Genomic DNA, 14,739 nt, shown 5'->3' on the forward strand with positions numbered 1-14,739 from the left:
AGGTCAGGACCAGCCTGACCAACATGGCGAAACCCTGCCTCTACTAAAAATATAAAAATTAGCTGGGCGTAGTGACACACGCCTGTGATCCTAGTTACTCAGGAGGCTGAGACAGGAGAATCACTTGAACCCAGGAGGCGGAGGTTGCAGTGAGGCGAGATTGCACCACTGCACTCCAGCCTGGGCAACAGAGCAAGACTCTGTCTAAAAAGAAAAAAGAAAAAGAAAAAAAAGCAAGAACCTCTTTCAGTGCTCCCAGACATTATCATCAAGCCAATTGTGTTTTAGGGAGGAAGGGTGTGGATAGTGAATCATAAACTGTCATCATAAGATAATTAAACCTCTTTCCTACAAGGGAAAGAACAGCAGCCACGCAGGCACAAATGTCTGCCTAGCTACAGATACTGTCAGAAGTGACCATGGAAGAGCTGCCATAGTCGTGAAATGGTGGCTGTCATCAGTCATCAGTGCTCACTGGGTGCCAAGTTCTTTATCTCCCATGTGCCATGCCCTCTGTAATAAAGAAAAGTCATCTCTGCCCTCAAGGAGCTTCCAGTTTGGTAGAGGACACAGATAGGTCTAAAATCATTCACTCATTCATCATTTATTTATTATGAAATTCAGACCTTCCCAGATCCCACATAATTAGATGCTTAAATTTGGTGGTGGTAGGTAGGAGGGCTGTGGAGTGGAGGTGGGCAAGGGAATTAGGGAGGCCCCTCTCTCAGAAGTAATGACAAATTGCTTATTGTTTCTTTCCCTTCCAGGTGGGTCTCTTGTCAGCAGTCCCACACATGGTTATGACAATCGTTGTACCTATTGGAGGACAATTGGCTGATTATTTAAGAAGCAGACAAATTTTGACCACAACTGCTGTCAGAAAAATCATGAACTGTGGAGGTACTGTGGATTTCATAGATGGCTTAGGCAGCTTTTGTAGAATTAGGGTAAGCGGAACTGCAGGGCATATATTAAGAAGTGACTTTTAGGCCGGGCACGGTGGCTCACGCCTGTAATCCCAGCACTATGGGAGGCCGAGGCGGGCGGATCACGAGGTCAGGAGATCGAGACCATCTTGGCTAACACAGTGAAACCCCATCTCTACTAAAAATATAAAAAATTAGCCGGGCTTGGTGGTGGGCGCCTGTAGTCCCAGCTACTTGGGAGGCTGAGGCAGGAGAATGGCATGAACCCAGGAGGCGAAGCTTGCAGTGAGCCGACATAGCGCCACTGCACCCCAGCCTGGGCGACAGTGAGACTTCGTCTCAAAAAAAAAAAAAAAAAAAAAAAAAGTGACATTTATTCATTGGAGTGGATCTTAAAGACCTCTAAGTCTGTCCCTCAGCAGATACTTGAGTGTTGTACATCACAGTCCTGCCAAGAGGTCATCCAGCCGGGACTCTTCCATACATCCTTCCACATTTATTGTTTGCTTATGTAGTTTATTCCCTTCTCTCCTTACCTTTCTACCTATCCATATGTTTTAGTAAGAAACAGAAGAAAAGTAATCTTTCCTCCTAACCTATGCTTGTGCATGGGGTATACACACACAGACACCATTCTCTTTCCTGGTTTATTTAGCTTCTGCTTTATGTTTTCATTTTGTAAAGACAAAGTGAATGTTAGGTGATTTCCCAAAAGAGGTAGGCGAAAGTAATTGTGAACCTCTACAATGTTCATAAGTGCTTTTCAAAAAACTCATCTTTTTTGTTTAGCTTTTAAAATGAACATTTATTGAATGCTTTCTGTGCCAGACATTAAGCTAAATCTTCTACATACATTATTTTAAAAATCTTCATAACCACCATGTGGAGCAGGTACTATTACTATATGCAATTTGCAATGAGGAAATAGAGGTAAAATAAAGGGACTTGCTCAAGTAGCAGATCCCTGCAAGGTATCAGGTCCGCCGGAGCCCACCGCCAAAGCTTAGTTTGCTGCTACCCCTTTGCAGGACTAGTGTCAGGATGAGCGGGCAGGAGGTAGAGGATAGCGCCACCTATGGGCAAGAGCTCACAACCGTGATATTAAGTTGAAAGAGACGGATTGCGCATGCTCTGACAGATTAGCTAGGTCTGGAACGTTTAGAAGTGAAGACTACCGAGGGACACAGCAGCAGGCATGATCTGATCCCAGAGCATTTCGGGAAGAAAGCCTAAGAGTCTGTTGGCACCTGTTCTCCCAGTTGCTTGACTGCTGGTCCCGGGCAGGGATGTGTGCACCTGACCTTAGCTTGAACTTTCCTGTAGGGGACTGAGGGTTAGTGGATGTAGGTTTGCTGTCTGGTAGGCAGGAGGTGAAGCTCTGGGATATTGTATGCAAGTCCTCTCCAAGAGACCTGTAGCAGCCAGAATAATGTCCATGTCCTGATCTTCAGAAGCTGTGAATATGTTTCCTCACATGTCAAAAGGACTTTGCAGGTGGGATTAAATTGAGTTTCTTGAGATGGGAGTTTATCCTGCATTATCTAGGTGGGCCCAATCTAATCACAATAATCCTTATAAAAGGAGGAAGGAGGGTCTGAGTCAGAAAAGAAGATGTGATGGTGGAGGCAGGAGTCAGAGTGATGCAGCCACAAGCCAAGGAATGCAAGCAGACCCTAGAAGCTGGAGAAGACAAGAAGAGATTCTGCCATAGCACCTCTAGAAGGAATGCAACTTCGTAGGCTGCTGCCTTGACTTTAGTCCTGTACCATTTTGGATTCTCGGCCTCCAGAACTGTACAATAGTGCAGAGCATATTTTAGAGGTGGCATCTAATCATTGGAATAGATCTTAAAGACCCCTAAGTCTATCCCTCAGTTAATACTTGATATTTGTATTGTTTTGAGCCACTGAGTTTGTGGTAATTTATTACAGCAGCAAATGAAAACTAATACAGTGGTAGGCCGGGTGCAGTGGCTCACGCCTGTAATCCTAGCACTTTGGGAGGTCGGGGCAGGCAGGTCACTTGAGCTCAGGAGTTTGAAATCAGTCAGGACAATATAGTGAGAACTTGTCTCTATTAAAAAATTAAAAATTAAAAAAATGAAAACTAATACAGTAGCCAAAGCCTCACCCTTCTAATGATAAAATTCTGCTCCAGCTGAACAGCCCTCACCCAAGCCCTGAACATATCTTTCTGTCTCTGACTTTGCCCACTCCTTTTCTCTTTCCCTGTGAGTTCTCACCTTCACCTCTTACCCCAGTCCTCTCTATACATCCAGCTCAGTTCTCCTCTTGTGTTTCCTTAAAGCCATGCCATTCTCCAGTGATCCCTCTGAATATGTCCACATGGCTATATTGGCAACTTACCATGTGGTGCCTTATTACAGCTCTCTCAGGAAAAGATTTTAGGCAGGGGAATAGTATGTGCAATGACCCTGGGGCAGGCAGGAATGTGGCCTGTGTGAGAATAGAAGGAAGGGGAGTCAGAATGGTTGAGTGACAGGAGATGGGATTGGGATGTTTTTCTAGGGTCAGATCATGTCAGGCCTTGTCAGTGAATGCAGAGCTTGGGTTTTATTTGAAGTACATTGAGATGCAGGTGATTTAAAGCACAGAATGGATATGGTCTGAATTTTTTTTTTTTTTTTTTTTTTTTTTTGAGACAGAGTCTCGCTCTGTCGTCCAGGCTGGAGTGCAGTGGCGCAATCTCAGCTCACTGCAACCTCCACCTCTTGGGTTCAAGTGATTCTCCTGCCTCAGCTTCCTGAGTAGCTGGGATTACAGGCATGGGCCACCAGGCCTGGCTAATCTTTTGTATTTTTGTAGAGACACAGTTTCACTGTGTTGACCAGGCTGGTCTTGAACTCCTGACCTCAAGTAATCTGCCCGCCTCGGCCTCCCAAAGTGCTGGGATTGCAGGCATGAGCCACCTTGGCCGGCCTTATTTATTTATTTTTAATCTGGGGAATTATGCAGGGTACAAGAGTAAAAGAAGGGAGACCAGGTAGGAGGCAATTTCAGTTGTCCTGTCTAGAGAAGATGGTGGCTTGGACAAATGAGGTGGCAATGGAGATGGAGAGAGGGGGGTCGATTTCTAAATTCTCGGGGCCAACATTTCTCATCTTTAAAATCTACATAATAATATTTACTTCAGAGAGTAGTTATGATGATTAAATGATACAATGTATAAATACACTTAGTGTGGTGTTCAACCTATAAAAAATTCTCAACAAATGTTAATGCTGCTTTTCTTCTCCTGTGTTCAAGATGCAAAAAACACAGAAGTTTTTCAGAGTTCTTTAACAAATATCTGCAATTCATTTGTATTTCCCTTGGCCAGAAACGTGTACTTCTAAACCAACAACTTTAAAGAAGCTTCTGGATTTAAACACTATTTGCACAACCTCTTCTAAACCCAGATGCATTGGAGATTCTTGAGCATATTTTGTGGGAATGTCTTATTCCTATTTAATTCTGCCCCAATACCTCTGCTCTTTCTCCTTAATTGGTGGTGATGATGTTATGTTGTGGTGATGAGAACTCTCAAAGATGTTTAATTGCTAACAAAGTGCCTGTTGAGAGGAAATAGTTTTTTTCTGAAGAAACTAGAAGGCCTATGTGGAATCTTTCTGCCTCATCTCCCATCTTTAAAAAATACCTCTTCACATGGCTTTTCATGTTGTTTTATATTTTGACATAGTAGGACAAGTGAGTTATATATAGAACATAAAAATTTTAAAAAGACCATAATGGTCCCACTTTTTTCTGCTTAAATACAGAGATGCTAGAGCAGAGATAACTACATGAAAATAAAGTTTTGTGCTATCAGTGAAGAATGCAGGTTGATTTGGAAATGACGAAGCACTGGTATGATCTTCCAGAGAATTTTGGTTGGCTTTTTGGTTTCCTAATAAGAAATATAGAAGGCATTTCTCATCTGAGAAGGATCACACATATCTTGGAGCCTGTCATCTTTTCTTTCCATAGATTTCAATGTGCCATTAAAATCATTTAAAGCAAAAGAGATCACTTAAGACATGATATTCAATTCATTCTGAATCAGGGTCCACGTCTATGATACTTAAAGACAGATGCCAAATTCTTGTCCTGTCCCCTCTATAGAACATGTAAAGTGTAACTGAGGTCAAAAATTCTATTGTGGCTGAATCAGTTGCATGTGTGAACTTCAGATTATTTTAATATGAAATAAAATATTTCTTAGGCCTTTAAGTCCTAGTTTTGTTTTTCTTGGCAATTCTAAATAGGTTCGGTTTTAAGGATTTCCTCATTACCCCTAAAGTTCAAATTTTATCCTTAAGCTCCTGAAACATGCAGCCCTGTCTCTAGTATTTTAACTGTCAGTAGAAACCATTTAGGCTTTTAAATACTTTTTTTTCCATTGGCAATCTGCTATTTGGCCAAAAATTGTTTTCTTACAGATGACCTGATGTATGGGTATCATTTGTAAGTTTTATTCTTTACACAATATCATCATTCTAATTCTTTGGGGGAATTAACTTTCTGCACGCTTCTGTTGAGAGTGTTAAAATAAAAGAAGTTTCAGCCAAATGTCTTGTTATTTAGGATAGGCCACTTCTAAGACATATATAGTTAGTATATGAAACACTAGCAATTTTTCCCTATGTGTAATCTTAAATGTTGAAACAAAATTAAGAAAAAGTAGCAACGATATAAAGCATATAGTTTTAAAAGTAAGACTTCCCTAATTACATTTCATCCTCTTTAGAAGTCATTTAAAACAATTATTAGTTCTTGCCCTTCTTTATAGTAGTGTTGAAGAAATGGTTCAAAAAGGCAAATATTAATAACCATCATTTACGGTAAGTACTTTAGCTTGTAAATCTTATTTTCTTTATTCTGGGTCCCATTTCCTTTCCTTTGCATTAATTCATTAAACATTATGTATGTATGTATGTATGTATGTATGTATGTATGTATGTAGAGACAGAGTCTCACTCTGTTGCCCAGGCTGGAGTGCAGTGGTGCAATCTCGGCTCACTGCAACCTCCACCTCCCAGGTTCAAGTGATTCTCCTGCCTCAGCCTACCGAGTAGCTGGGATTACAGGCACATGCAACCGTGCCTGGCTAACTTTCATATTTTTGTAGAGAAGGGGTTTTGCCATGTTGCCCAGGCTGGTCTTGAACTCCTGACCTCAGGTGATCCACCTGCCTTGGCCTCCCAAAGAGCTGGAATTATAGGTGTGTACTACCATGTCTGGCCAAACATTATTTATTGAGTGCATACTACATGCTAGCCATACTCTGTGTTAAATATACAGTTTTGTGGGAGAGGCAGAAACACAAATGAAAAGTTACAAAGCAATATTGAAAAGTTCTATAAAATGATGAGAAGGTGATGTCAGCTTCATTGGTTGAGGGTAGGGAGAGGGTTGTTAGGGAAGCTTTCTAGAGGAGGCACTATTTAATCTGGACTTTAAAAATAGTAAGATTTATTCAGAAAAAGAGAAAGTGATGAGAGAAGAGTATTCCAGGTAAAGAAACAATGTGTGAAAATACATACGGGCATGAGACAGTATTGTGTGGTTAGAAAACAGCTAATAGAGGAGTATGTCTATAGCACAGATGGCTGTCTACAGAATGGGGGCGGTAAGCAAAGAGATGAGGGCTGGAAGAAGATGAAACTGGAACGGCAGGAGGGATTCATTATAGAACACTATACTCATGATGTGGAGCCCATGACAAATACATTAAGCACAGGAGCGAATAATGAGGTGTGTGGCTTAGAAAGACAGTGGTATTGAGAATGCATCAGAAGAGGACGAGTTGGGAAGACTACCAAAGTGGCTTATTATGGCTGAGCATGGTGGCTCAGGCCTGTAATCCCAGTACTTTGGGAGGCCAAGGCAGATGGATCACTTGAGGTCAGGAGTTTGAGACCAGCCTGGCCAACATGGGGAAACCCAGCCTCTACTAAAAATACAAAAATTAGACTGGCATGGTGGCTCACGCCTGTAATCCCAGCACTTTGGGAGGCTGAGGCGGGTGGATCACGAGGTCAGGAGACTGAGACTATCCTGGCTAACATGGTGAAACTGCATCTGTACTAAAAATACAAAAAATTAGCTGGGTGTGGTGGCGGGCACCTGCAGTCCCAGCTACTCAGGAGGCTGAGGTGGGAGAATGGTGTGAACCCGGGAGGCAACTGCAGTGAGCAGAGATCACGCCACTGAACTCCAGCCTGGGCAACAGAGCAAGACTCCGTCTCAAAAAAAAAAAAAAAAAATTAGCTGGGCGTGGTGGTGGGTTATAATCCCAGCTACTGGCAAGGCTGAGTCAGGAGAACCACCTGAACCGGGAGGCAGAGGTTGCAATGAGCTGAGATTGCACCACTGCACTCCAGTCTGGGCGACAGAGCACTACTCCATCTCAAACAAAAGGAGAAAAAAAGGTGGCTTATTGCAGTTGTCCTGGTAAGAGGTCACAGGTGCTGGAACTAAAGCAGTGACAGGGGAGGAGAAAGTGGCAGTTACACTGGACAGATATTTCCGAGGCCAAACCTGCAGATTTGTACGTGAAAGCTGAGGCAGGAGGAGAAGTCCAAGGCAGTTCTGAAATTTCTGCATCGGACTTCTGGCTACCATTTGTTGAGCTGTACCCATGTGCCACACTCAGTACCTCATATGCCAATTTCATTCACTCTTCCACTACCTCACAAGGCTGTGGTATTATCTCCATTTTTTGGATGAGGAATCTAAGAGGTGTAGTAACTTGTTCAAGGTCACACAATTAGTGATTTTGAAGTGGAAAGTGAACCCATACCAGTTTGACTCTAAAGACTGGGTTCTAAACACAGAATACAGAAGATTAATTTAGAGAAGGAGAAGAAAGCACGTGGTGGTGACGGTTTGCATTGTTTGTTTAGGAGTAAAAAAGGGAAGAGGCCGGGGCGGTGGCTCACACCTGTAATCCCAGCACTTTGGGAGGCTGAAGTAGGTGGACCACCCGAGGTCAGGAGTGGCCAGCCTGGCCAACATGGCAAAACCAGCCTGACCAACATGGAAACACCCCGACTCTACTAAAAATACAAAATTAGCTGGGCATGGTGGGGCATGCCCATAATCCCAGCTACTTGGGAGGCTGAGACAGGAGAATCATTTGAACCTGGGAGGCAGAAGTTGCAGTGAGCCGAGGTCACACCATTGCACTCCAGCTTGGGTGATAAGAGCAAGACTCTGTCTCAATAATAATAAAAATAATAATAAATAAAAAAATAGGGGACGAGAGAATTGATTTGGGCATATTGCCTTTGAGGTACTGTAGGACAATTGTGTGGAGATGTCTGGAATCAGCAGTCTTCAAATGAAACACCACTAATTGTCTCTTCCCCCTCCTAAGGCATTCTATATACTTGGAAATGATATTTATATTATTTTTCTGTCTGTTGTTAGCTGAACTTCTTTTTTCGGGTGAGAAGAAACTTCATAATTTCCTCATTCTTTTTTTTTTAATTTTGCTAGACTCAATTATTCTGAATGAAAGGAACAGAAAGTACTTTTGTTCTGCAATATTTTCTGTGCAAAAATCTCATGTACTATTTGTCGTTTTTTTTTTTTTTTTTTTTTTTTTTTTTTTAAGAGGCCTGAGAGCTTGGTGAATTTCTGAAATAGAAAAATTTTGACTTTTGCTTTACAAGTGGTGAAGTGCTGTGTTTATTTTTTCTTGTTTGTTTCAGATATTTGCTACAGCTTTCTGGTTGCTTTTGGCAATAAATATTAGAGTGTTGTCATTTTACTTTTACGGGAAAGGCCATAACTAGTCAAAGGGGAATCATTACCACAGTTATATAGTAGAGTTTTAGTATTTAACAATGGCAGGGGCAATTACCCATGAAGCAACTAATAATTAACATCCCTCATCTCAGGAGCATCACTGGAACCTATTGGGACCGTGTGGTGTTCAAGGTGCACCGGGATAATGTTAGAAAGTTTGCAAACACCCAGGGAATATTAGCAGAGTCATGTAGTCATGAAATACCTGCATGGCATTGTAATCTCTGTACCAGAATGTAGGTCTGTGGGGGAACAGAAAACCAAACACCGCATGTCCCCACTCATAAGTGGGAGATGAACAATGAGAACACATGGACACAGGGAAGGGAACATCACACACTGGGGCCTGCTAGGGGGCAAGGGGAGGGAGAGCATTAGAGCAAATACCTAATGCACGTGGGGCATAAAACCTATATGATGGGTTGATAGGTGCAGCAAACCACCATGGCACATGTATACCTACATAACAAACCTGCACATTCTGCACATGTATCCCTGAACTTAAATCCCAGAACTTCAAGTAAAAAAAAAAAAAAATTAAATTCCAGAACTTAAAAAAAAGACACACACACACACACACAAACAAAATAAATTTAGGTATGTGGAATTATAGGTTAGTTCTTATTTGATAAATAAATGAACTTGGGTTGACTGATATGAAAATGACATTTTGTTTTCCCTTGCTGTTTCCACTTGCAGGTTTTGGCATGGAGGCAACCTTACTCCTGGTGGTTGGCTTTTCCCATACCAAAGGGGTGGCTATCTCCTTTCTGGTGCTTGCTGTAGGATTTAGTGGCTTTGCTATTTCAGGTAATGTGTCCTTTGGGTTTCCAGGTCTTGACGATAGATTCAACAAGTCCCAGGAAGAAGGAAGGACAAGGATATTGTAGCACCTTCTTTCAGTAGCCAGTCCATTCTCAGATAGCAGGACCACCGCCCAGAGAATGTCATCTAGTAGGGGTGATTTTGTAAGATCACTGAGAACTGGGCTTGGGAGTTCAGTTAAGGTGGAATTTTTCCTACTTACTTTGTTATGGGAAAAGACACAAAGCGCAGATGACCCTTCTGAGATATGAGCAGAGGCCCAAGCGTATGTCCTGGGTGAAGTGGACTTACATACTTTAGCACCATGTCACCCTACCTGATAGAGGCTCCTGTGACTTTTTCAAGCCTCGCCTCTGGCTAGAGAACTGTGAGTATCATTACAGTCATAGAATCAGAAGCTTTTTAAAGAGTGAAAACCTTCTTTAGATTTTTGTCTACTCCATTACTTTCATTTTCCAAACAAGAAAATGTGGGTCCAGAGAGAGGAAGTGACTTTCTCAACCAGGTAAAGCTGTTAAGAATAATGACAGTGATGATGTGAGCTAGCGATGACCAAGCACAGATTCTGTGCCAGGGACTGTTCCATGCAATCTGCGTGTATTAAGCCCTGTCTCTCTCACAACTACTCTGCTGGGTATCAGTGCTGTTACGATCCCCATTTTACAGGGGCAGAAAGTGGTCTACTGTATGTGAGAGAGAGGCCAGAGGGCAATCATATCAGAAGCTTCCTATGCGAAACTGGGTCAAAGGGTGAAATTTAGTTGTTTGTCTATCTTTAAAACATTATAATAAAAAATACTGTTACTGGCCGGGTGCACTGGCTTATGCATGTAATCGTAGCACTTTGGGAGACCGAGATGAATCCATCACTTGAGCCCAGGAGTTCCAGACCAGCCTGGGCAACATGGCAAAAACCCATCTCTACAAAAAATACAAAAAGTTAGCTAAGTGTAATGGCGCACACCTGCAGTCCCAGTTACTCAGGAGGTTGAGGTGAGAGGATGGCTTGAGTCTGGGAGTTGGAGGTTGCAGTGAGCTGAGTTCGTGCCACTGCACTCCAGCCTGGATGACAGAGTGAGACCCTGTCTCGAGAAAAATAAATAAATAAATAAATAAATAAAATAAAAATAAAAAATGGTTACTTAAAGAAAATTTTACATATATTGCATATATCTCACAACATTGTGAAGCAAGTAGTAGTATATCACTACGTTACTGATTTTTCACTATTTTACTAAAGCTCAGAAAAATTTAATACTTTCCTAATGTCACACAGTTAGTGGCAAAGGAAGGATGCCAGAACACTTCTGCGTGGCCCAAAGGCTATGCTCCTTCCATTATTCCAGCTTGCCTTAGATATCAAATAGTGTTAGTGTCCACGAATAGAAAAACATGGAACCTCTGGTCTAAACTGCCCTAAGACAGGGGCTTGTATCTGTCAAAATAAATAGAGCTGATGAATAGTTAAATTAGAAAATAAAGTAAAAGTCTAAATTAAAAGTAACTTGCAGCTAAGTAATTCGGTTTAGAGATGCATAGATCTGGGGTGGGGTTTGAGGCCCTCTTTACTACTTACTATTTATAAAAGAAAAAAATTGCTAAATTATGAAAACTCTCAAGCTTCAGTTTTCTCATCTAGAGATTGGAGAGATGAAACAGCAACCCATAGGGTTGTTGGGAGGATAAACTTAGATAATTCATGCATTTCCTCGCACTTCTTGTGGGCTGGGCATTTTTCTTAGCACTGGGGATATTGCAGTGAACAAATGAAAGAGTCCGTCCCCCTAAACTTTGCATTCTAGTGGAAATATTTATTCAAATAAAAACCTTAGCTTTATTTATTTGAAGCCCTTAGCACAGTGCCAGATGCATAACAAAATTAACGAGTGTTCACCATTATTGTTCTGTTAGTACACACACCAGCCCAGTGCTTCTCAAAGAGTTATATGAAATCACCATAGGATATTTCAGAATGCAGATTCTGACTTGGTAACTCTAGAGTGGAGCCTGAGATTCTGCAGTTTTTAGTAAGCTCCCCAGCGCTGCTGCTGCTGCTGCAGGGCAATCCACACTTTGAGTAGCAAGGGCACAGCAATCACGACTTGCTTCCAGAAGGATGCTAAGGAACGACTTCCCTTGATAACTTTGTGAGCAAAAGAGATCCATATCCTGTTCCCAGAGATACTGAAATGTTCAAGTTCATATTGCTTCCTTTCCCCCAATTGCCAATTAAGTCACAGGCTGAAGGAGAGAAACCCAATACTCCAAATCACAGTAGCTGCTTTTTTTTTTTCCTTTTTTTTTTTTAAGACAGGGTTTGTTGCCTTGTGCAGTGGTTCATGCCTGTAATCCCAGCACTTTGGGAGGCCGAGGCAGATGGATCACCTGAGATCAGGAGTTCAAGACCAGCCTGGCCAACATGGTGAAACCCCATGTCTACTGAAAATATAAAAATTAGTTTGTTGTGGTGGTATATGCCTGAAGTCCCAGCTACTGGGGAGGCTGAGGTTGCAGTGAGCCAAGATTGCACCACTGCACTCTAGCCTGGGTGACAAAGAGAGATTCTGTCTCAAAAGAAAAAAAAAAAAAATTAGGGTCTTACTCTGTCACGCAGGCTGGAGTGCAGTGACATGATCGCAGATCATTGCAGCCTCTACCTCCCATGCTCAACTGATTCTCCTGCCTCAGCCTCCTGAGTAGCTGGGGCTACAGGCATGTGCCACCATGCCTATATGTGTGTGTGTGTGTGTGTGTGTGTGTGTGTGTGTGTGTGTGTGTAAATTTATTTATTTATTTATTTTCGAGACAGGGTCTCACAATGTTGTCTAGGCTGGTCTCGAACTCCTGGCCTCAAGTGATTCTCCTGCCTCGGCCTCTCAAAGTATTGAGATTACGGGCATGAACCACCACATCTGGCCTTCTTGCCACTTTTTAAACATGATTTCATTTAATCCTCATCACAACCTTGATGAGAAGGGTATTGCTACATTCACTTTATTGGTGGGGAAACCAAAGTGTGGTTTAACTCGCCCAGCGAAGTGACTGGGAGTGTGGAATAAAGGTCCCAGTTGGTCCCAGCAATGACACTGTGGGAGGGATTGTGGCCACGGGGCAATAATTCCTCAGGATCTACTGTCTGCCAACTTTTAAAGGAATAAACGTGGATGCCAGGGAAGACTGACTGGCACAATTTAGGAGCTGATTATAGACAAGACTGCTGAGATAGATGAGGTTAAAAATAGGCAAGGAATGAGTGATGCCTGTTTTGGGAAATGTCCTATACAGAGAAGACAGATTCTCTCAGTTTGTGTGTAATTTTTTTCATCTGCTATAAAAATCTATCAATATCTCAATTTCTCAGTGATTTCCCCTCCTCCCCAAATGTCAGGATTGTGCAGCTAGAAACCTAAATGGCTTTTCCCACATTATCTTTAGCTGAATGCAGTTGCCCGGGCTTTGTATCAGAGCATAATACTCAACAATCATATTAATTGCTTCTTATCTCTGGATTCTTTTCTAATAAAGTGTTTATCACATTCAAATAAATGATAAGATTAATGAACTTGCAGCTGTTTTATATTCTGATCATTTGGCACATTGACCTGAAAGAGAAGGTATGTTTATTATTACCAAAAAGTTTTCTCAAAATTTCTGCCCGAAGGGAGGTAGAAAAGACAACCAACCAATGTGCCAGATTAGAACAAAAAATATTTTAAGTCCTATTTTCAGTTTTTTTGCACAGAATAGAGAAGTAAAAAGCAAAGCAAAGGAAAACAAAAAGATGAATAAAGGTTACAACTTCTTGCTATAATTTCAGTAGGTGAAGGTGGTAATTAGTTTAGCAACTATTTATTGAGTGACCACAATGTGCCAGGCACTTTGCTAGTTCAGGGGAGATGGTGCTAAACAAGACGGATGGCTAACCACCTGTAAAGAGCATGCATATTGGTTTACATGTCTATACACCGTGTAGTTAACATACATTATTTAACTTAATTCCTACGTCAATATTATAAGAATCGTTATGCCATTATATAGATAAAGAAACTGAGGTTCAGGAAGTTTAAATCCTTGGTCTAGGCTTGCATCTCAGTTAAGCTACCAGAATTGAAGTCTGTCTGATTCGAACATGCAACCCTGCAATATATTGACAACGTCGGATCTGTTTGCTGCAACTTCCGCCTCCTGGGTTCAAGCGATTCTCCTGTCTCAGCCTCTCAAGTAGCTGGGATTACAGGCATGTGCCACCAGGCCTGGCTAATTTTTGTATTTTTAGTAGAGTTGAGATTTTGCCATGTTGGCCAGGCTGGTCTCGAACTTCTGACCTCAGGTGATCCGCCCGCCTCAGCCTCCCAAAGTGCTGAGATTATAGGCGTGAGCCACCATGGCCGGCCAGCAGCATTATCTTTTGATAGAAAACCTCAAAGAGAGGGAGTTACCTGGCAATGGCAGCAGAAGGTAGTAGTAGTAGTAGTGGTAGTATAGCTTCGATATTTGCTTCACATACCTATTTCCCCTGAGTCTCTATCACTCTATCACTTTATGAAGTGAGTAGTAATATTATCCTCATATCGGAGATGAAGAAACAGAGGCCCCCAAATTACTTGTTTACATAGAAGAAATAAGATTCAAGTCCAGATTTACAAACTCCAAATCCAGTAGGTGTGTGAAAGTGTTTTGTAAATTGCAGAGGTTCTCCCAATGTTTGTGCAAATGTTTCATTAAAAAGCACCATTTTCATTGTGTGAAAATGTGGCCATGTGGCCAATAAGGTAGGCTTACTCTTGGCTGCCTTTTAAGAGTAAGTCAAGGGTAGGAGCGGGAATATTATGAAGCAAGGTTTGGTCTCGTCATACTGTATATGATTGCATGATTATTTACTCTGAATAAATGTGATTCAGTCTTTAGGCTTTTCAGTATTGTGCCAAACACCGTATTTTGGAATTCAGAACCTACAAGGTAGAGATGCCATAATTCTCCTTGTAGAGAGAGCCCATAATAGATATCCATAATCAGTTCGAGCATTGTCTACCAGTACTGCTTTGTGTGGACACAGCCTCTTGAACCCAGTCCTCTTGGTCTGGAAACTAATATCCATCAGTCATATACTAGAGGAAACCAAACAGATTGGTGAAGGTTGGGACAACTGAGTATTTTCCAAAGTGTATTTGGAATTC

The 14,739-nt window shown here is 41.8% G+C and overlaps 1 protein-coding gene across 1 annotated transcript in view; it reads left to right on the forward strand.

The window, feature by feature from the left end:
* The window catches only part of SLC17A8 (solute carrier family 17 member 8), a 64,593-nt gene that overhangs the window by 45,459 nt on the left and 4,395 nt on the right, over window positions 1-14,739 (forward strand). Inside the window, exons 9-10 of the mRNA XM_005571986.4 lie at window positions 768-900; window positions 9,437-9,547. Coding sequence (XP_005572043.3) covers window positions 768-900; window positions 9,437-9,547 — 244 coding nt within the window. The remainder of the gene's footprint in view (window positions 1-767; window positions 901-9,436; window positions 9,548-14,739) is intronic.

This window comes from Macaca fascicularis, chromosome 11 (assembly GCF_037993035.2).
Source record: "Macaca fascicularis isolate 582-1 chromosome 11, T2T-MFA8v1.1".
In the NCBI taxonomy this organism is placed as follows: Eukaryota; Metazoa; Chordata; class Mammalia; order Primates; family Cercopithecidae; genus Macaca; species Macaca fascicularis.